The sequence below is a fragment of the Lates calcarifer genome, linkage group LG4 (assembly GCF_001640805.2).
Source record: "Lates calcarifer isolate ASB-BC8 linkage group LG4, TLL_Latcal_v3, whole genome shotgun sequence".
In the NCBI taxonomy this organism is placed as follows: Eukaryota; Metazoa; Chordata; class Actinopteri; family Centropomidae; genus Lates; species Lates calcarifer.
This window is the reverse complement of record NC_066836.1, coordinates 19,072,030-19,092,431: the sequence shown is the minus strand read 5'-3', so window position 1 is coordinate 19,092,431 and position 20,402 is coordinate 19,072,030. Positions and strand designations below refer to the sequence as shown.

The following is a 20,402-nucleotide window of genomic DNA, read 5'->3' as shown; positions in this document are numbered from 1 at the left end:
ACCACAATCTGAGTAAATATTTCCCAAGTAGATCTCATGTATGTATTTATTTTCCTACACACAAACACAACTGTCTATTGCTCTGTATAGTGGTTCAGCAGAGAACAAATGTACCTTGAATACTGACCATAATGAAAGTTACAGGTGACGGTATACATTGCATAAGATACACACAGGTTGTACTTTCTTAGACTTCAAATGTGAGAAAAGTATTTTTTCAACCACAAAATTAATAAACACAAAATTTACGGTAGTACAACTGTCAGACTACTAACCACTTGCTGGTTTAAAAATACATTTAAAGCTCTTGTCACATAGTGTCAGTCCATGTAAAAGAAAATAACTTAAAAGCATTAGCTGGTAATTGTTCAAAAATCTGACACAGACCTAAAAATAATCTGTCAAACAAAAGTATTTTGATTGAAGATTGAAACATTAAACAAATACTTGTGCAGATGTAGCAGCTAATTTATATAATTACATGGCACTGGCACAATCAAAGTCAGAATGAGTGACAACTTAAAAGGCATAGCAAATGTGGGGCCCACATCCTTTTAAAAGGTGCAACTGTACTGAAATTGAGTCCTATGTTCATTTGATTAAAGTAAGGCTGAAATTCACAGTTGATATTAATGAGGTCCATAAAGTACTTGTGCTGCACAGATCAAGTTTGAGATTAAAAAAATAAACACAAACAGTTGGAAGCACTGTAAAGCACATGAGCCAACATTAAATGAATGAAGATCTTAAGGCCACCAACCATTTTCAGCAGCAGTTCACATTCAAGTCATTCCCATGTTTTGTAACAAAAACAATAAAAATGAGTTGTTAATGATCAAGCTTTGGCCTCACTTGCACAAATCAGTTACCTCAGTTTCAACTAAAACAGTATGCTAGATCCATGAATCCCTCATTTTAAGATTTTTTTTCCTGTCACAACTGCCACCTCAAAAAATCCAAAAGAAAACTTGTCCTGTATAAAACCCTATAAATACACAATGTGGCAATTTAAAAAGTCATGGATGACACATGGCAGGTGTTATTTTGCTACGCTATTATTTTTTTATGCCAAGGTTACTATATATAATGTGTGAATCTGATATAGTCAAAATGTTTACTTGTTACCACTACTACAAATTTACTGTTTTACCCATGTAGCTCCTCAGCGACCATCACTAGTTATGTAACAACCACCACAGCCAAACCATAACCCAGTAAATAAAATTCAGTAGTGTATACTCTGTTGTTTGCAAACACAACTATGGGTCTTTTCTAAGTCTTGAATCAAGAAGCCAGACATTAATATTAAACTGAAAATAGTTAAAAATCAGTTTTCACACATTAGACTGTGTACAAGAATTACATCACATAAAAACTGACCTCATTAGGTCAATAAATCAACAGCAAAATAAAACTCATTGCCGCCTTGGTACCGTCACAGTCAGACCTGAGCCCAGATTCAATTTGAAATCCATTCTGAGTTAAGTCTGCTCATTACTGATTTCATTTAGGTTTAAAAAGATCCATCAGTCTTTAACCACAATTTCATGTTTTAAACCACTTACTATAAATCCACACGTGATTTAGATGATAGCAAGCATACCATTACCTTAATGACCTTATTCCTGTAATGGATACATGTTGCAAGACTATAAATGTTGACTTCTGTGTTATGGAAATGAAGAGAAACCAAAAGCTATGAGGAAAGACTTTCACAGCAAATTCAAAAAATATCAAACAACCCCTGGATAATGAGCAGCAGTCATGTACATGAGTGTGGGTTATTTGCAGTAAGTCGGGTAAAAGATGAAACACCACTGGAGTGGTCCCTGAAGTTGAGACTGAAACTCAGCAGCAATTGCAAATGAAATCGGACTCTGATCTGATCAGTGACTTCTTGCTTACTTACAGTAACACTGCCTCTAAACTATATGTGAAATCTGTTAGTTAACTAAAGAAAATGTGCAATTCCAAACTTCCACATAAGGGTTTGTGTGCACCAGGGCACATTTCAGTGTTTAGGATTCATTGCTGTCAGGCCTTTTGAGTACTGCACTGTATTTCATTGGTGCATTGTCCGCTTTGAGCTGCACCTCCACCAAGGTGAAGACTGAAATGACCTGCAGAGGAAATGATCAACATTGCAGTGAACACTGTCTGTCAAACTGCTTGGTCTTAGACACTTTCTAACTATGCTGACAATTATCATAATTCCTGATTTAATTTTTTCAGTTCTTTTTGCTGTTAATTATTGAGAACAATATCCTCTGATAGTTCAGAGGATATAGCACAAAAAATATGGGTAGTTTGGCATTTGTCTGCCTTGGAACTTTGATATATTATCAAATCAGTGATTAAAGAAAGACCTTCTTGGGTATTACTGTTATCAGAGCTAACATTATGGGTACTATCACCCAGTGAAGAAGTACATAACAATTGTGAAATCCTATATCTCTCACTCAATTTTAATCAATATTAAATAACTTAACAACAAAAGCATTTTCAGCAGCTGTGCTTCTCACCTGCTCTGTTGGAGGTTCCTCCAAGTCCTCTGGTGTCCAGAGTAGAGTCAGCTCTGATTTCTTCCCCACCTTACGATGGTGAAATGTGTCCACACCTGTAATAGACTGAAGGTGGAAACAAACGGTTTCGAACAGTTTCAGATCAAACTGTCACTTGTTGACTTGTTAGATGGTTTTGTTTTGTATGGTCACACCCTCACTCTGAAACTGAAAGCCAGCTACATGGTCAAAAGAAATAATAAAACAGCAAAAATTAAGGCTTTTAAAGCGTTTCCAGACCATAAAGGTAGTATCTAAAATGACAAAATAACTATATTATGAAATATATGCACATAGTTAGTATAAAGTTGAAACTGAAAATGCTTTCTGTAAATTTACTTTACTACTTTGTTAAAAACACGAGTATGAAAAAAATTATATATTCAGAAACTGTTCCTTGTAAATGGAGTGAACCGCAGCTGACCTTGCAGTAGATACGCTTCTGCACTCCGTAGCGGAGAACTAGTACATCGAAGGACTGATCCAACACCCCCATCACCATGGCCTCAGAGTCCAGGGGACCACACTCCTGTGGAGAACAACCCAAGCTCAGCTTACAGTACATTACATTTTATTGCTGTACACATTTTCTTTTGAGGAGGAACTACATGATCATCCAGGTTCAGAGCCATAGTGGACTGGCAATACTATTATAACCACAGGACATATCAGAGTAAATATAAACATTTCCTTACACAATGAGAGAGTGGAAGTTATTATTTAAGACACTGAAGACACAGCAGAAATGTATATTTTCATTGGCACAATTTGTTAACACCATGTTGTTTTCAGGTTACTCACCTTTACAAACACTCCGAAGAAGAGCTCAGAGCTGAGCTCCTGGACTCTCTTTGACATTGTCTTCTTGTCATTACAATGTGATGCCTGTTTCTCGACCTCTTTTGTTGACAGTCCTAAGGGAGGCCCACACTCTGTATGCACACATTGAGTAGACAGACATGAACATAAAAAAGAAATAATTCACACATACTATTGACACAGACACACAAAGAGGCAGTAAATACAGAGACAAAGGAAAAGGCAACAGCACAAACAATACATCAACTCAGTATCAGGTCTGAGGCTGCTTTGTTCTTTTCTGCATTTCTCTTCTACATTAACAACAGATACATCCTGCAACACAATTGAAGCACTGTCTGTCACAAACAAGACATTCTGTTATTTGTTTAACTGTGCGTGTGTGTGTGTCTTTTTGTAAAGATGGTACGCACTCAGGGAGGAAGCCAGCAGCCGGTGCACAATGATGTCAGCGTAGCGTCTGATGGGTGATGTGAAGTGAGTGTAGAGAGGAACATTGAGGGCATAGTGCTTAAAAAGCTGCTCGTTCTTCAGTACACCTGTGCAGAAGTACAACGCCATCTGGAAAACACCAGTAACCCAGATTAACAAAAGTCCTTTATATTCACACTATATAATCTGGGAGTCAAATATTATTAGTATATTAAATATTATGGATTCTAACATCTCTCAGTCCTACAACACAAAAAATGTCTAGGACTATTTTATTTATTATATAATTTTTCATGGCAACAACTATTACAAAACTGTGTGTGCCACATTTTACTCATTTTGAAGTTATACTTACTCTTCATTTTCTATGCATAAATGTGTTCCACACAAGGTGGATAAATGGATTCAATTTCAAACAGAAAAACATGAAATGTACCATATTTTATTCTGAATATGGAAGATGCCTTTCAGCATTGGTTATTGAGCTCTAACCTGCATGGGTCTGGAGCACATGTGGGTGAGGACTTCTTTTCTGGCACTGGAGTATTTATCATCACCGAGAGCAGTATTGAGACTCTTCTGCATGTGGGGAAAAAAATTAAGCAATGATAAACTACTGAAACTGAAATTCTGACAAAACAATATTTCCAAATAGTTTCTGTGAGATTAGACATTGGGCTACATCTGTACTCTGAGTACTGACATGCAATGTTCCTGCAGACGACAAGTCAATCTTGATGCCCAGCTGGTCACACAGCTCCTGCAGCTCATCTACCATCTTGGCTTTTGGTGGAGGGTGGCGTCGGAGCAGGGCCAGCTCAGGGAATTTGCGGTGGATGTGGTGGGCGGTGGCAATGTTAGCCAATAGCATGAACTCCTCCACCAACCTAGAGGGCAAAGTTATGACTGACAGTTAAATGGCCAGAGGAATAAAATAAGAGATGGGAACAAAGCAGTGCAGTTTGATCAAGAAATGCATTGAACCACAAGTTAGACATCTCCCTTGTCAAATGTCAATATGTCCATTCTGGAAGAGAAGCAGAAGGGATACTGACACAGATGCATCTGAGAAGAGTGTGTTACTCACTTGTTACTGTCTCTGTACTGGTAAATATAGCAGCCTTGAGGCATCATGGTCTCTTTGTCCAGGGTGAAAGACAGTTTCAACTGAAACAAAAACACAATGCATGCACAGAGTATAATATTATAAAGCTGACAAACTCAATAATCTGGGTTTTATTTCCACACATTTCTTAAGTACTGCTGGGTTATAGCTCAAATAATCTTCTCTTTGAGCTAACTGTTCAGCTAACTTTAATAAATGTGTAATCACATGTTGATATAAATGAACATGAGGAGTGTAAAACCATCAGCAGAATTTACCATGTCCTGTGTCCTTTAACATGAGAGGAAACTCTACCAAAAACTGACAGATTAACAGATATCATAAAGACTACAAAACAAAACTTGCACTAAAATCCATCCATCCACCCATTCTGTTTGTAGCAGCTCAAAATATTTTGCCAATACCATGAATATTTTCCAAAATAAAAAGATCTAGAAATCATCTTATTAATTTTCCACACTTAATGGACCTGTGCTGATATGGAGGACCACAAGTGTCATGCAAATAGTAATAAAGCATTTCAGTTATAGACTAATTGAAAAATAATGGGATGGCCGTAGAATGTTAGAGAGCCGCATCCTCATACCCTGGCTATCTTTTCCAACACTGTTTGGGCGCCAAGAAGTCCCTTTTAGAAACCCATGTGTATGTGCTTGAGCCACCCCATGGCTGATTTGCATTGTTTTACCTAATTTTATCAGTACAAGGCCCAAAGGTGTTACAGAAGGGCTGAATTGAATAGCTAACAGGAAAAGCAGCAGGGAAATGTAAATGTAAATGGCAATTAATTAATTGCCATATCTGTATTCTCAATTTTTTAAACTGCATTTTCAAATACATTTTTAAATAACATTTTTTGTTCATGAATTTATTGCTGTATCTTTAAATTGTGTACTTACTGTATTGGCTGTTTTATGTTGTTTTGGTAAACACATTATACACATTATTTTATTAATGAAGTAATATTTAGTTTGTAAATTCTTTTTATAATTCTAATCATTTATAATATAATTCTTTCTTATTTTTTTTATTACACAGTAAATAATAATTTACTTTGTAATTTATTCTTTTTATTTGTAGATTAATAAATCAATTTGCAAACAAATTTATTTACACCTTTTTTTACTGTGTAAATGCTTATCAATCAATGAAATGCTTTATTACTATTTCTGTGGTACGTGTGGTTCTTCATACACTAAAACCTCAAATAAATTGGGTAAGAGTTAGGGAGCATGACAGTCTCTTTATGACATCTCTGTCATGCACCACTGTACATTGCTTACAAAACACATTGGACAGATGACACAAAATAGTCAAAACACCTGGCATGCAGGACTAACCTGGTCAAGTCTGAGGGCTCCGCCTGAGAAGCGCTGAGCTCTGAGGTTCTTAGCAATAGAGTGCAGGTTGAGCACAGCCTGGTGGATCTCATCAATTGGGTGCACAGGGTCCACAGGTGGCAGCTCCTCAGCTGAGAACATCTTCTCAGGATCCTCAATCATGCTCTGAGCATGGTCGTAACTCAACTTCACGCAGGAGCGGATCACTGAGCGGCCAAACCACTCACTCAGGATCTGGAGGGTGGGCAAATGAAGACCAAAAAAAAAAAAAAAGAAGAAGAAGAAAAAAAAAGAGATTAAGGAACTAAAAGCATCTAGACTCAATTATAACTTCATCAGTCATTCATCAGACACTTCACTCCTCTTTACATGTGCAATTCTAACAGGTCTATGAATTTTAAATGATCATACCTTCCCCTCTGGTGTGATTTTCCAAATGACGGAGAAAGTGAGTCTGTCAGTGAGAGGGTTGAGACTGCACAACTCCTCACAGAGCAGCCTAGGTAACATGGGGATCACCTGGATAATGACAAAACTTATGAACACGCTGAGTACTAAAGAAAAAAATTAAAGACATGATAGCTATTAATGTACTGCAAAAGGTATCAGCGTTTCGACTATTCATCATGTGCTCCCTTTTAAATAAAAAAAGGATTTATTTATTGCATTTAACTGTTTATTTTTTGTGTGTCCTTTTGATTTACCCCTCTGTTTTATTTTACATGCAAGTCTTCGTTTATTATGTACGTGGTTGTTTCTGTGGTGCTTTGCTAAAAAGTTCAACAAAAATATGATGAAAAAAAAAATAATGGATATTATAACAGAGAAATTAGCAGATAACTGTACACTGCTGCTGGAGTTGGTCACATGCAAAAACATCCAAAATGCCACAATGAAATTAAATATGGTACCATATGGAGCAGATAATCATTTTTAAAAACAAAATGTTGGGGAGCACTCACCTTTTGAACAAGGTAAACACTAGTTGCTCTTTGGCTGGCAATGGCATCCAGAGCGTTGCCCTCCTCCACAAAGTAACTCACATCAGCAATGTGGACTCCAACCTCAAAGTTCCCTGTGTTTAAAAATAGCCAATGAACACACGATCCTTCATTTTAATCCTTCATCTCTAATTAGAAGTGATCATCATCACTGAGCATCAGGCAGCAGTTTACCATCTGGGAGTTGTTTACAGGACAGGGCATCATCCAGATCTCTAGCTGTCGCAGGGTCGATCGTGAAGATACATTCCTTCCTACAAGTGATAAAACAATGCTTTGTCAATTGTATGACAGAGCTGGATCTAGCCCATATAGCATGTTCCAACACAGACAGCATATTTATGAAAAAAAAACAGGACAAAAAAAAAAAACAGGAATAAGCATATAGGGTTTTCACAGTTCTACCTTAGGTCTCTCCTTTTGCTCATCTCTTCAGGTGGGATGGTCCAGGGCAGGTTCTTGGGGAGGCAGTCCAAGACCTCATCTGAGAACTCAGAAAAATCGACATCGTACTCTGTCAGGATGCCCTCTGTCTCTGGCTCGATTTCTCCAGCTTGACCCAGGGTCTTAGCAAGTCGACTGACGAGGAGACATTTAGAGACAATCAGGATGGTTGTCAAATCAGGGTGATACTGCTCAACTGCATCCTGTATCTATACACACCCTTCTGCAAAGTTGCTGTCAGCTGCCCAGTTGGTGATGCGACAGATAAACAAGGTGTTGGTGTAGTCGCCTGGGCGGGAACTGAAGTCTTCAGGACAGTCAACCAGGGGAACGTTAATTCGTGGCACCCGGTGGTCCATGGGAGAGAACATAGCAAAGGGCTTCTCTGGTAGGAACTTGAGGAAGCCTGTTGCAGCTCTTGAGTGTTTCTTCTCAACAATGTAAACCACCTGGCAGGCATATGCAGAGGATGAGGAAAGTATAGTGAGAAATTCAATTCACTAGAAGACCTCCAGTGAAGAGGAGGAGAGAGGAGAGAGTAGAGAGAGTATGGCTTTTTGATATTGAAGTAGCCAGGCAAATTAAGTTACGGTCACCAGTGGACAATAGTTCATTTTAGTTTTAAACAAGCTTAGAGAAATCTATATTTGGACATTGATGGTCTCTTCACTGCCAGTGGTTTAGTTTAACACAAAGAAATTTGTTAGGTGACAGGGTAGGTACTCAGTGGAGTTCACGTGTATTGCAAAATGACAGCACACATTGTATAATCAAGGTAATAAGAACATTCATGCTATACCCCTGCTGCTAACACACGCTGAGCAGGGAAATGCTGCATTAATTACTGGTTATTTCAATCTGGGATGAGTTTAAAAAAGTCAATATGCAGGGTGGAGAGAGAAAAGCAGGGAGCTCACTTTAGCAGTCTTTTGGAGTATTTCTCCGTTAGACCGTGGGGTTGAGGGGTCTTCCAGATGTCCCCCTTTTTTTCATCAGATGAGAGGAAAAATGACACCAATTAGCTGGACTATTGCTTTTGAAGACCATCTGTGCATTGACACTCTCTTCCAAAACAGTAAATAAACATTTAAACATGTTAAATGTTAAATACTAGATATTTTTGTATTAATAATGATTTGCATTGGCTGTTTACATTCCCTACTCCTTTACAGTACCTGTGTCAGTTAGGGTTGATTTCTGAAATTTGCTGATGGGTTCATCCTGGTCACTACACTGGGGGAGGTCTGTCTTCTTCTGCATTGTTTGCGCCACGTGCTCTCTCTGGGTCTCTGACTCACTGGCACCTTCACATTCAGTATCTGACCTCACAACCTAGATGCACACAAACTTTCATCACCTGTTGATCAGTCACTATTAGCGTGTTTTTCTGTTTGATGTAAAATAGCTAAAACAAACCCTGTTGTAATAACAGAGCTCTGAAAAGTTAGTGCCAAAGTTTAAGACATGAAGCTTGCACAAAGACGGGTGAGTGTAGTTTACCTTCCACTGCTCCTGAGGTAGGACTTGCACCACCACAATGTCCCCATTTAGAGCTCTGTTGCGAGCTACAATCCCATCCAGAAATATATCCCGTGTGTCATCCTGCAAACATACAAGAGATCATTCATCTCATGCCTTGGTAACTTTTAATACTAACTTTTCAAGATGGACGATGAGGTACTAGCTAATACAATGAAATCACATGCCAAGTCACATTCACTGTATAGACATGCTACTGAATGATTACTGAGTATTATACAGAACTAAACAGATGGGTTATTGCTGCAGAAAAACATGATGCGTCAAATTTGTTAGCAGGACAAAATGCTTGAAAATACACTACATCAACTTACAGGAGATGGGATGAATGCCTCGTGGTACTTCTTAGGGTTAATTCTCAATTGTCCCTACAGAGAAAATATGAAGAATTTCACAGTGAACTTACACATATACATATACACAGTGCACAGACTGAGAGGAATAGGTTAAAAGGGGCACAAACTACAGGTCTTCATAATGCAATTTACACAAAGTTTCAAATGAGCCTGTCTGTATCATTTAACCCCTGTGTAAATGCACAATGTGTAATTTTCCTGTGGCTCGGGAATAGTTACTCTACCTGAATGAGCTCTCCTCTTTTAAGGCCATGAGAAACCTCCTCAGATGTCATGTAGGATTCAAACACTTGTTTCTTTGACCCTCTGCCTCCTTTGTTCTTACTTTTGTCAGCAGGAGAATTGGTGGCTGAAGCTGAAAAAAGAAATAACTCAATGATTTAATCCATCATAAAACATCACACGTATAAAACTACATTATCATAGCAAGTAAAAACTGCCTACACCTGCTGAGAATTAACATCTCAAAACTAAATCTACAATTTACCTCGGGCCTGCTGTGTCTTTTTGTCTTTACCATGAGGAGACTTGGGCCTTGACACTGGAGTGTCAACCCCAGTCCCTTCTCTGGGTTTCTCCTCTTCTGGGTGCTTTGGTGGATTCTTTTTCTTGAACTTTTTTGCCTTCTCTTGTTCCTGTCCACTTGTACCAGCTTTCTTTGGAGACTGTGGACGTCCAACAAACAGGCTGGTCTCTTTTGAGGCAACATCTCTGTTTGAGTCCTTGTTTTTCTTCTGCTGCTGCTTCTGGTGTTTGTTTGAGTCAATAGGTATCAAAGAGCTGAGCTCCTCGCCAGACTCGATGTCTCCGTCTTGGCTGGTGGTGGTGTCCCTTCTCTGGCCCCGTCGCTGCCTGTCAGTCACACCTTGCCTCCTTTCACCGTCCTGATGAGCACTGCGACTGTTAAGTTTCTCCATGTACAAAGACAGTGAACTTTCCTCTCCTTTACTTTTCAAGGAGGAGGGGGAGAAGTCACTCGAATCAGAGAAATCATTAGGCACTTGGTCCCTTTTTCGCTGTGGTATGTTCAGCCTGTCACTCTGGGCTTTGAGCAGCATGCTTGGCCCATTTTCTTCTCTTTGAAATGACAAGTCCTTTGCATATTGCTCTAGATACAAGCTGAATTTGCTGCTGCGGTGCTGGCTGAGAAGTCTGGCATAAGCATCTTTCTGAGGAGGAGTGCTTGACTGATGTTGGCTGCGCTTCGTCTCTCGATTCAGATTAGCCTTCTTAGATTGCCGCGGAGAATCCATATGGAAATCCTTAAAGATGATGTCTCTGAAAAAGCAAAAGACATACTCCATAAGTGTTACCATTCAAGCCTGACATCACTTTCAAACAAAATGGCTTTAATAAAGCCCCGACGCTAACATTATATCTCACTCAAAATATGCAGAAACACATTATCTAAATTTCATTTGGTGAAAATGAACGCAGTTCTTCAGCAGCTAACTTGTTGCCGAGTAGTACACCCATCTTACATCATATCAATTAGTAATACTTACAGACATAAACATGACTAAAGAGTAACCGAGTAAACGTTAGCAAAAGTTACATTTTTGGTGAAAGTCTGTATCATCCCATTGTCTTCGGTTTTAACGTCTTTACAAGCTAAGAATGCACTTTCAGGTAACTGTTAGCTAACCGCTAACATTTAACAGATATTAGCAGTGCCTGACTAGCTTCAGCTAGCAACTTGCACCGCCGATTGTTGGTTTAACGTTAAGCAACTACTTGTACGTCAGACAGACCCCAGCCCTGGCTATGATAAACGACTCGAAAATGTAAGGGTAGACTGTCAACCCCTAAATTTTAGACATTACCTTCTCACTCCGGTGTATATTCTTTAACTTAGCTGTCGTTGAGGGCAAAATGCTACCTGGTACCATAGACTGTGTATAAAGAGCCTGCTACACAGTCACTTCCTCGGTCGTCATAAATGATTACACTCAAGCTACGTTTAAGTGCCGTCGGAATTATCGGAATTAGACGATCGCACAGAAACACCCCAGTGAGGAATGTAAAAATTTCCTATCAGAACATTTGTGGTAATGTATATTATTACAGTATGTAATTGACTATTTTTCTTGCTTTCCATATATTATGTTCCTGTCTTTCTCAGCACAAGTAGCGCTTTACTGTAATACTTTCGGAGATGGTCCATTAACAGTGAATTGTGAGGGGCAACCGAAATGGAACCCAGTAAAATTACCACTGGTACAGTCGTTGTTCCAGTGTTTAATGTGCATGAAGTAGCTGTATGACTCTGCAGAACCATTGGTGTAACCCGGACAGGTTGACTGGAGGCCCACAAGCAACCTTTAGAGGGCAGCATCGACCAAATATTTCATTTATTTGACTATACAGTGGCATTCAGTTGTGCAAACATAATGATGAGAAGGATAGGAAGAAAGTAAACCAAACATTAAGTCAGACAGGTGTGTGTGTGTGTGTGTGTGTGTGTGTGTGATGAATATAGTTCTTAGCTATCTCCATTTTTTTCAGGAGATTCTCTTCTCCATCCTGACAATTTGATTTCACACCTGTCTGTTCACACTTGCATCGCTTGTATAGTACAAGACAACTCATGAAGGGTCTTTCAAGCGCACACACATACACACAGTTCCTCAGCATAATTCCCCAAGGACAGCGGGAGTGCTTTTTGAGACAACACAGGCTACATGTGTGTGTGTGTGTGTGTTTGTGAGAGAGAGAGAGAGACTTTCAGACATCTGAAGGTGTTATTTAGATGAGGTTGTCATTCTCACCTTGAGAGAGGCCCACAATTTCCTGCAACACTTATGAACATACATACATGCACTCACACATACTCACAGTTACCCTCAGTAGGGATCGCATTTAAGTTATTTTAAGGCAGCTGTAGCTCATAACTGTCAAATGTCATGGAAGGTAATAACTGCATGAGTTTTTAATATACCTGAAAATATGTTTCAGACATTCTTCCAACATATAGTGTCATCAGCACACACTTTTACAAACCCACTTATTTGTGGAAACATCTGGTCTTTAATTGTAACCAACCTATCCAAAACATAAATGACATGAAAAGGATATAACTGAGTTAAAATATTATTTAATTAAGTCTTTCCTGCTGTTACAGTATTAGACTACACACTCAGACCATTAATTTTAAACATGGTGCAGATATTTGGAGATGATGAAACTGATTTTTTTTAACCAGCATCAGTTGATAAACCATCCTTCCTTTGGCAGAATTTAACTTGGGAAATTTACATAGTTACAGTGTTGAGCAGCCTTTTTTCATGTTCAGGAAACTGCAGTTGATCTGGCTATGGAAGCCTAAGTCTGTGAATTTGATGAAAAAAGCCAGTAAGATCAAAATAATGAGAAACACCCTTGAAATAATGACTTAGAAGTAGTACATCATTATATTAAGATACTACATTATTATTTCAAAAAAGTTTCTCATTATAATGACTCAAAAAATGTTTTATTTTCATCACATTGCCACAATTAGGCCTCCATGAAACTGAGACTAAATTAGAATTAAAAAATTACAGCTTTCATATTTTCACCATTTTCCTCATCATTCCTCTTCATCTTCCTCTCGATCATGTTCTGTTTCCTCTCTGATACCTTATTGTCAAGTCAAAGGTGAGCCATCAAAGGAAGAGACACCAGTAGTTATTTCCATCATCACATCAAACCCATCATCAAACAAGTTGGTAAACACGTTTCAGCATCCTCTCTGTACTTCTAGCATCTTTACAGGAACCACAGTCTAAAAATATTTCCCACTGACAGGCTTGACGTCCTTGACACCTTCTACAGGTACATTAGCACATTAGATGGAGAGATGTGGTTGCTACTGAATATCAGAAGATGGTGTTATAACAGTGAACTGCATCTGTTAAGGGAGCTCCATAATTCATACCTATTAATATTCTAATCTTATACAAGTATGATATGGATCAAGGCATATGACTTCATGTCATTGGGAGAACATTTCAAGAGAACATTTCATAAGATTCAGAGCAAAAAACACACACTCACACATAGTTAGAAATGGATGGTTATTGGTGCCTTTCCACTGCCTCTCAAGTTAGTATTTGATCATAGATTTTCATTAAAAACAAACCCTAAAAAGCACAACATGTAAACTTTTTCTGGGTAAAACATTTATTGATCCCTTTTCACCTTCCCACTGACAGCAACTTTCAACTTCAGTTCTTTTAGTCCAAGTGCAGCTCACACTTCAGTGTGTATGCAGGGGGGCATTAGAGGAACCCTTTTACTCATAAGACTTTTTTCTTTTTTCCTCCCTTTGCTCTCTTCTGAGGTAATCTCTGCTCTCTGTTCCCCCAGAGCGTGGGCTGGTACAGCAGCCCCTACCAAACCAAGTTGTAAAGCATGCAGATGAAGCAGCAAATAACTATCAAATATTCATCAGGCCAGGGGAGGCAGTGCAGCTTGTAAAAGAAGATAAAATAGAGGGGGCAGGAGCAGTCACTTCATACAGTCTCTCGTCTCTCTCTCTCTGATGCGCCCTTTCGACTCTGTACTTTCTCTTTTCCTCTGCCTGAACCATCATCTCCACCATATTCACACTTTTCTGATGGGGCCTGGAGGGTGTACAAAATGAATGAAAGTGTTAATAATGATTTATGTGATCTACAAGTACTTTCTTGTCAGTGTCTGTTCTGTCACTGGGTATCCATCTGCTTGTGAATGTCAGTCTTTTTCAGCATTACATGTCAAAATATGAGGCTGATTGTGTGTGTGTAAATGTGTTTGAGAGGTGCACACTACAGGGTTAGTAGTAGATGCTGCAGGGCCATGCTACCTTCCTCATCACTGGCTGCTGCGAGCTGCGAGCAGCGGGCAGATTGGGGAGATCTCTGCGGTCGTCACCTTCCACTACCATGGCAACGGCCTGCGAGTCACCCCGGGCAAGATACACACTGCAACTCCCATTTACAGTCTGGGACTGACTCCTGATCAGCGCCGGAGAATGTCAGAGTAGACCAAGATGGACACACACACACACACACACACACACACAGTCTCAAACAATTTAAACACTGAAAGGTAGCAGCACTTCTTCACTCACTGTCTCTCTGACTTCTGTTCACATTAAATGTGCGTATTTAACATACTTTATTCAATATACAGCCAAAAGTATGTGGACTCCACTGTCCACATATTTTTGCAACTTTGGTCTGGGGTTATTTTTAATTAGGGAAGGCCCACTGCTCTTTCAAGCCAAGTCCATAAAGAAATGATTTCCCAGTGTGATGTTAAAGAACTTGGCTGGTCTCCACAGGGCACTGACCCCATCCAGCACCTTTGGGATGAATTAAAATGCAGAGTGTGAGCCAGGCCTTATCACCCAGCTTCAGTGGCCGACCTTACTAATGCTCTTGTGGCTGAATCCCTGCAGCCAGGATCCAGACTCTTATGGAAGATCTTCCCACAAAAAAAATGTCTCTGTACTTTTGGCCATACAGCGTGAGAAGAAATTTACAGTATATTTGATTCTGTTCTATTAGATTCAGTCTAATTGCAAGGCTGCTCTTCCATCTTCATAACTGAATCCCCTTTGTTACTACCACCCTCACTTTTGCAAACACCTTTGTCCACCTTTGTGAGTTCTGCATCAAACTTCATTCCTGTACTCACCAAGAGATATATCTCCAGTGGTGGAAAGCAACGGCAATTGTTTTGCTTCTATTTATAGCATGCTAAACAGCTAGCCCCAAACTGTGCTGTTTTGTAATACCACCTGAGATTGTAAGTCAGCGCAACATTCCATCTGTCCCCAGTCCAACAAGAGAAGATGAATAGCCAAAGCTTTTCATAAATAAACAGCTGTTAATGCTAACGTTGCCTATGTAGCCATAGCAAAAACTACACCAGCCTGATTTCAACTTTGTATCATCAGGTTGGATGACGGCCCTCTCCTGTTTCAATATGACAACATCCTCAGGTTCATAAAAAAATGGTTTTCCTAGTTTGGTGTTAAGGATCTTGACCAGTCTGCACATCTGGGTGCTATCACCCATCATCAGAATCCAATATCACTAATGCTCTTGTGGCTTTGGAAAAAATCCCTACAGCCAGTTTAAAAACCTGGTGGAAAGCCTGAAACCAGAACATGGCAGCATATTAAAGGGGCTCTCCACAGATTTTATACATCAAGTTAGTTTACTTGTCACAGTTACTGTAGCACTGCTCACGGCTGAACAGTGTTTTCTGTGGCTCTGGAGGGAGTTCTCCAGATAAACTCCACGCAGCAGCTGCAGCTCAACAGATGTTGTCCATTAGTTGCATGTTTGGCGATTTGACCCCTGACTCCTCCTGTCCACAAATCAAAGAGTCCTTGAGCAAGAGACTGAACATGGTCACTTCACTGGTTTATGAATTGGTGAATAAGAGATAAAATATAAAGTGGTTTGTCTGAAAAGTGCTACAGAAGAGCAGTCCACTTACTTGGCCATGTGTGGACACTACGAGTATTTTTTTTTATCAGAAACTCTGAGTCACAAACTGGAGGTGTGGGGAGCTTGGACAAGAAATTCATTGCATTATAGGAAATTTAGGAGTTTTTAGTGTCTCTCCTGTTGTTGAGAAAGTTTAAATATCTCAGTGTCTGCTGCTTAGAATTAGATAATTAATTTCAAACCATTTTAAAATGGAGCCTGACAGATGAGCCGTTTTTTATCATAGATATACTGGTATCGCAAATATGTTGTCTGTTATGTGCTAATATGATTATGTTATTTAATTTTTTTTTTTACAGAACATAATACAGAAAAAGGTGCTTGGTGTCATTTAGAAATACGCAAATAGATCATCTCAAACAAAGAGAAAAGATGTACCAAATTTGGCTGCTTGCTAATTTCCATTTGCAGCCTACTCCCTGCGCAGGTGACATGAAACAATAAAATACAGAGCAAAATCTATCATATCCACTATAAATGGACCAACAATCTACTAATTGTAGATTAGTAAATAATTGACCTACTAATCTATGTATATATTTATGACATATACACCAATGTATTCTTTACTCCCTAAAGTTGGTATCGGCCCAAACAAATTCAGTATCGGTTGGATTTTACTTTTAACATGACATGTTAAGTAGTCGCATAGAAAAGTAATTTCCCCCTGTCCACACACTTTTCCATATAATGTGCGCAGTATCAGAATCAGACTTTATTGCCAAGTAAGTTTGCACATACAAGAAATTTGTCTTGGTATATCGGTGCTAAAGAACAGTGATAGTAAAAAAAGAACAGTCTGTGACAGTCGATGTGTGTGTGTGTGTGTGTGTGTGTGTGTGTTGGGGGGGTGCTAGATCTTGTTGAGGAGCCCAGCTGCAGAGGGGAAGACACAACATACAGTATACTCTATATGTTTGTCTCTTTTTGTTCTCTTCAGCACTCATACAGTCCTATTCTATCCTATTCTATTTTTAGATTCAGTCTAATTGCCAAGCTGCTCCTCCATCCTCATCACTGAAACCTCCTCCTCATCACCACCACCTCCACCCTCGTATTTCTTCCTACGGGCGCTACTTTCAGCACCGGACAGCTCCTGTCGTTTCCCACGCTCCGCCCACCTCCGGCAGACTGGCACTGAGGAACAACCACACACACTGGTGGGCGACACTTCAAGTGGCCTATTAGGGCTTTATTGGGAGGGACGGAACTTCAGGAACAATTTGCTCCGTTCCTCGTCATCCTACTCCTCTCACATGGATTTCTCCGAGGAGGAGTAAAAAAGAGACCCCCAGCACTCGGTTATAATAACGTGGCTGCATGTAAATGGACTGCGGACTGATGAGGAGTCAGTGTTGTTTTCTCACGAGTTAGGAGGCTCGAGAGCGTCTGGGCAGCTGTTTGGATCAGAACGGAGAAGAAGAGAGAGAAAGTCTGTTCTTCCTGGCGCGGACAAACGATGCACTGGATGAGAAGCGGGAATCCCTTGTCGTTTCCACCTCGATCATGGGTATGAAATTCAGGGCATTCTTTGGTGTGTGTTTCTTAAAGTGTCTCATCCCGTAAGACAGCGGAGGAAAGCCAGTGGCTTTGGTTATGATCGCCACACTTTGCCAAGTGTCCACGGTGTCTTCTCTGTGCCTGTGAAAAAGGAACCATGGCTCTCCTGGTCGTCCCGCTGCTCCTGCAAACAGGGCTGGTTTTGGGATCAAACTACGGTTATGTGGAGTGGTCCGATAATGACAGAGATGACAAGCACCCACCAGTCTTCAGCACCCAAAATATCAACGGGGAGCCGCCCCAACACCCGACCTATTACTCGGTACCTTCCACCGAGCGCACGGTGGTGGCGCACAAAATTGAAGAGGACCTGCCGAGGGTGGTGACCGCTTTCCTGCACACCGGGGACTCCTCGGCGCTGAGGCAGGTCAACTGTTCGCGGAGGTACGAGCTGAGCAGCCTGCGGGGCGGCCTGCACGTCGCCTCCCACTATTCCCTTCACAGTATCCTGGACACCGTAGCGCACGCCACAAACTTCCTGAACATGATCCTGCAGGCCAACAGGTCCCGGGAGCAAACCCTGCGCAGGGACATCCACTGGTACCACGCGCTGGTGCAGAGCATCCTCGAGGGGGACCCCAAAATCCACAGGGCGGTGGTGACCTTCCACACGGACGCGCCGACACCGGGGCCCCACGTTTTCCTCCAGGCGACGAGAACCGAGGAGAAGAAGGAGGTGGTGCTGCAGGACCTGTCCAGCTCTGCGCACCGTCACCTGCGGAGCAGGAGCCCGGAGTCCGACTGGTTTAATGAGTTCAGGGACGGGAAGAGACCACACTTGCACAGACGAGTTCCACCGGCATCAGGTTCCAAGAGTGGAAATTACCTTCTGGACAAAAACCAGATCAAGTGGTCGGCACCGTACCTTGAGTGTGAACATGGTGCGTTTGTTCCCTATTGGCTGCTCACCTTGTCCGCTGGCTTCTATGGGCTGAAGAGCAACTCTGCGCCAGAGTTCAGGTGAGAGGAAGTGTGTTTGAAAGAGAGAGCTGGAGAGAAAGATGCTGTTTGTGTTTGATTCATTTTCTGGCAGTACTTTTTTTTTTTTTTTTTCAAAATCCTTACATATATTACATGTATTAAGGTATTCCATACTTTTTAGATTCACTATTTTTGCCAAGACTGAATCTAAAATCTAAATAAAAACTTACGGGGTGGAAAGTGCATCAATCAATTCAGTCAACCCTTTAAAATCACTATACAGTCATTAACAAAGTCAGCTATCAGCCACAGCTATTAAGCGTACCCTGCATTGATTGACAATAATGCACTATGAGAGTTAATATAAATATGGATCCTGCTGAACTGAAGCCTTGATGCAAGAAACAGATGGTGTAAAAGCCGCTTCACAGACACAGGTAGACCTCTCTCATTTAATATGCTCGCCTGTCAAAGCACAGCTGTGCATCTCTACTGCTGTATCCTACAATCTAATGAGCACTGCAGGCTTCACACAGGGTTTGTTGGTGAAGGGATTGATTCAAGCTGGCTTTTGTGTGGGTATGAGTACAGCAGATAGCTGCATAAAAACACCCAAGGATCTCATATTCCAAGGCTCCAGTACGAGAGTGTCTCCAGAAGATCAATTAAATCATGAATAAACAATGGAAGATCAACAACTGCAATATGAAGCCACTCTAAATTTCAGGTGCACTTGACTCTTACATCAGTCTAAGAGGAGATGTATCACACAAGATGTGCAGCTCAATATTATCAGATAAATCCTTCAGTAAATCTTCAGGAAACCTTAGAAAAGAGAGGTTTGTCCTTGACACCAATCACTCTCAGTTTTTTCAGCTGATACTTTTCCACAAACATTCAAACAAAACCTTCCTCTCGCACCTCAAGCAGAATGTTTAGCAAAATCTACCTTATTTGTAACTAGTGCACAAATGAGACAAACTGAATTTGGATGATAGGATTTGGATATTTAGAAGGCCTGACACAAATGTTGCTCAGTGGTTTATAGGCAGCAGTACATGTGCAAGCTATCTGGGCCTCCAGTCGGCAAGCATCCACGCTGTTGACGTGTCCCTGAGCAAAGTGCTGCATCACGACCTGCTCCAGGGACAGTCACAGCATCTGTATATCTTCGTATGATGAAGACCACTGCGGAGTTAAAACAGAATCAGTGCAGTCAGAATCCTCTTGGTCTTACGAAGGAATCCCACTGACATTTACAGCAACAGCTCAAAAGTTGCGTCTCTTTTACACAGTGCTGTTCCAGTTTGCTGTAACGACTCAGACAATCTTTCTGCCATGATCTCCAAAAAATGACTTACTGCCTGTCTGGGATATTGCCTGTCTAAAACCATCAACACACCATGATGAAGATGTTTAACCAACTCTGCTTGTGTCACTTGCCTAAGGCGTCTGATAATGTTAAGTGTCATTAAACGAATTCAGCAAATGAAGTCATAATTAATCAATCCATATGCCAAGCTCAACCGAGAGGGTACTGACTAAGTGTTAAAAGAGTAGTGACATTTTACAAGAGAGTGATTCGCGACAGTTGGAGGGTACTTCACTTGTCCATTTAATCCCATTTGAAATTTCATAAGGACACGATAGATAGAGAGGACTGGAGTACAGAGAAGAAATTTCAGTATACTGCAATATAAAACATATTTTTGTTGACTGAATTATTAATTAAAAAACTAAAGGGTGAGAGAACAGTGACTGATATGCCGATAGGTGAAGTGTTGTAGTTTGACACTTTTTCCCCCCTTTAACTTTCAGTCA

The 20,402-nt window shown here is 40.5% G+C and overlaps 2 protein-coding genes across 2 annotated transcripts in view; one reads left to right on the top strand and one right to left on the bottom strand.

Moving 5' to 3' along the window:
• Nucleotides 1-28: 28 nt before the first annotated feature.
• On the bottom strand, nucleotides 29-11,577 carry dis3l2 (DIS3 like 3'-5' exoribonuclease 2). Its single transcript, XM_018677424.2, has 21 exons — nucleotides 11,442-11,577; nucleotides 10,106-10,896; nucleotides 9,843-9,973; nucleotides 9,577-9,630; nucleotides 9,224-9,325; nucleotides 8,899-9,055; nucleotides 8,641-8,705; nucleotides 7,943-8,172; nucleotides 7,685-7,858; nucleotides 7,454-7,533; nucleotides 7,241-7,353; nucleotides 6,690-6,797; nucleotides 6,279-6,512; nucleotides 4,900-4,979; nucleotides 4,516-4,699; nucleotides 4,305-4,391; nucleotides 3,794-3,941; nucleotides 3,363-3,493; nucleotides 2,986-3,090; nucleotides 2,523-2,627; nucleotides 29-2,120 (listed from the first exon to the last, which is right to left on the bottom strand). The coding sequence occupies exons 2-21, from the start codon at nucleotides 10,869-10,871 to the stop codon at nucleotides 2,019-2,021; spliced, it is 3,156 nt and encodes a 1,051-aa protein (XP_018532940.1). The 5' UTR covers nucleotides 10,872-10,896; nucleotides 11,442-11,577; the 3' UTR covers nucleotides 29-2,018.
• A 5,403-nt stretch (nucleotides 11,578-16,980) lies between these two features.
• LOC108883868 (probable G-protein coupled receptor 158) overlaps nucleotides 16,981-20,402 on the top strand; it is a 61,347-nt gene continuing 57,925 nt past the window's right edge. Inside the window, exon 1 of the mRNA XM_018677417.2 lies at nucleotides 16,981-18,620. Coding sequence (XP_018532933.1) covers nucleotides 17,758-18,620 — 863 coding nt within the window. The 5' untranslated portion in view covers nucleotides 16,981-17,757. The remainder of the gene's footprint in view (nucleotides 18,621-20,402) is intronic.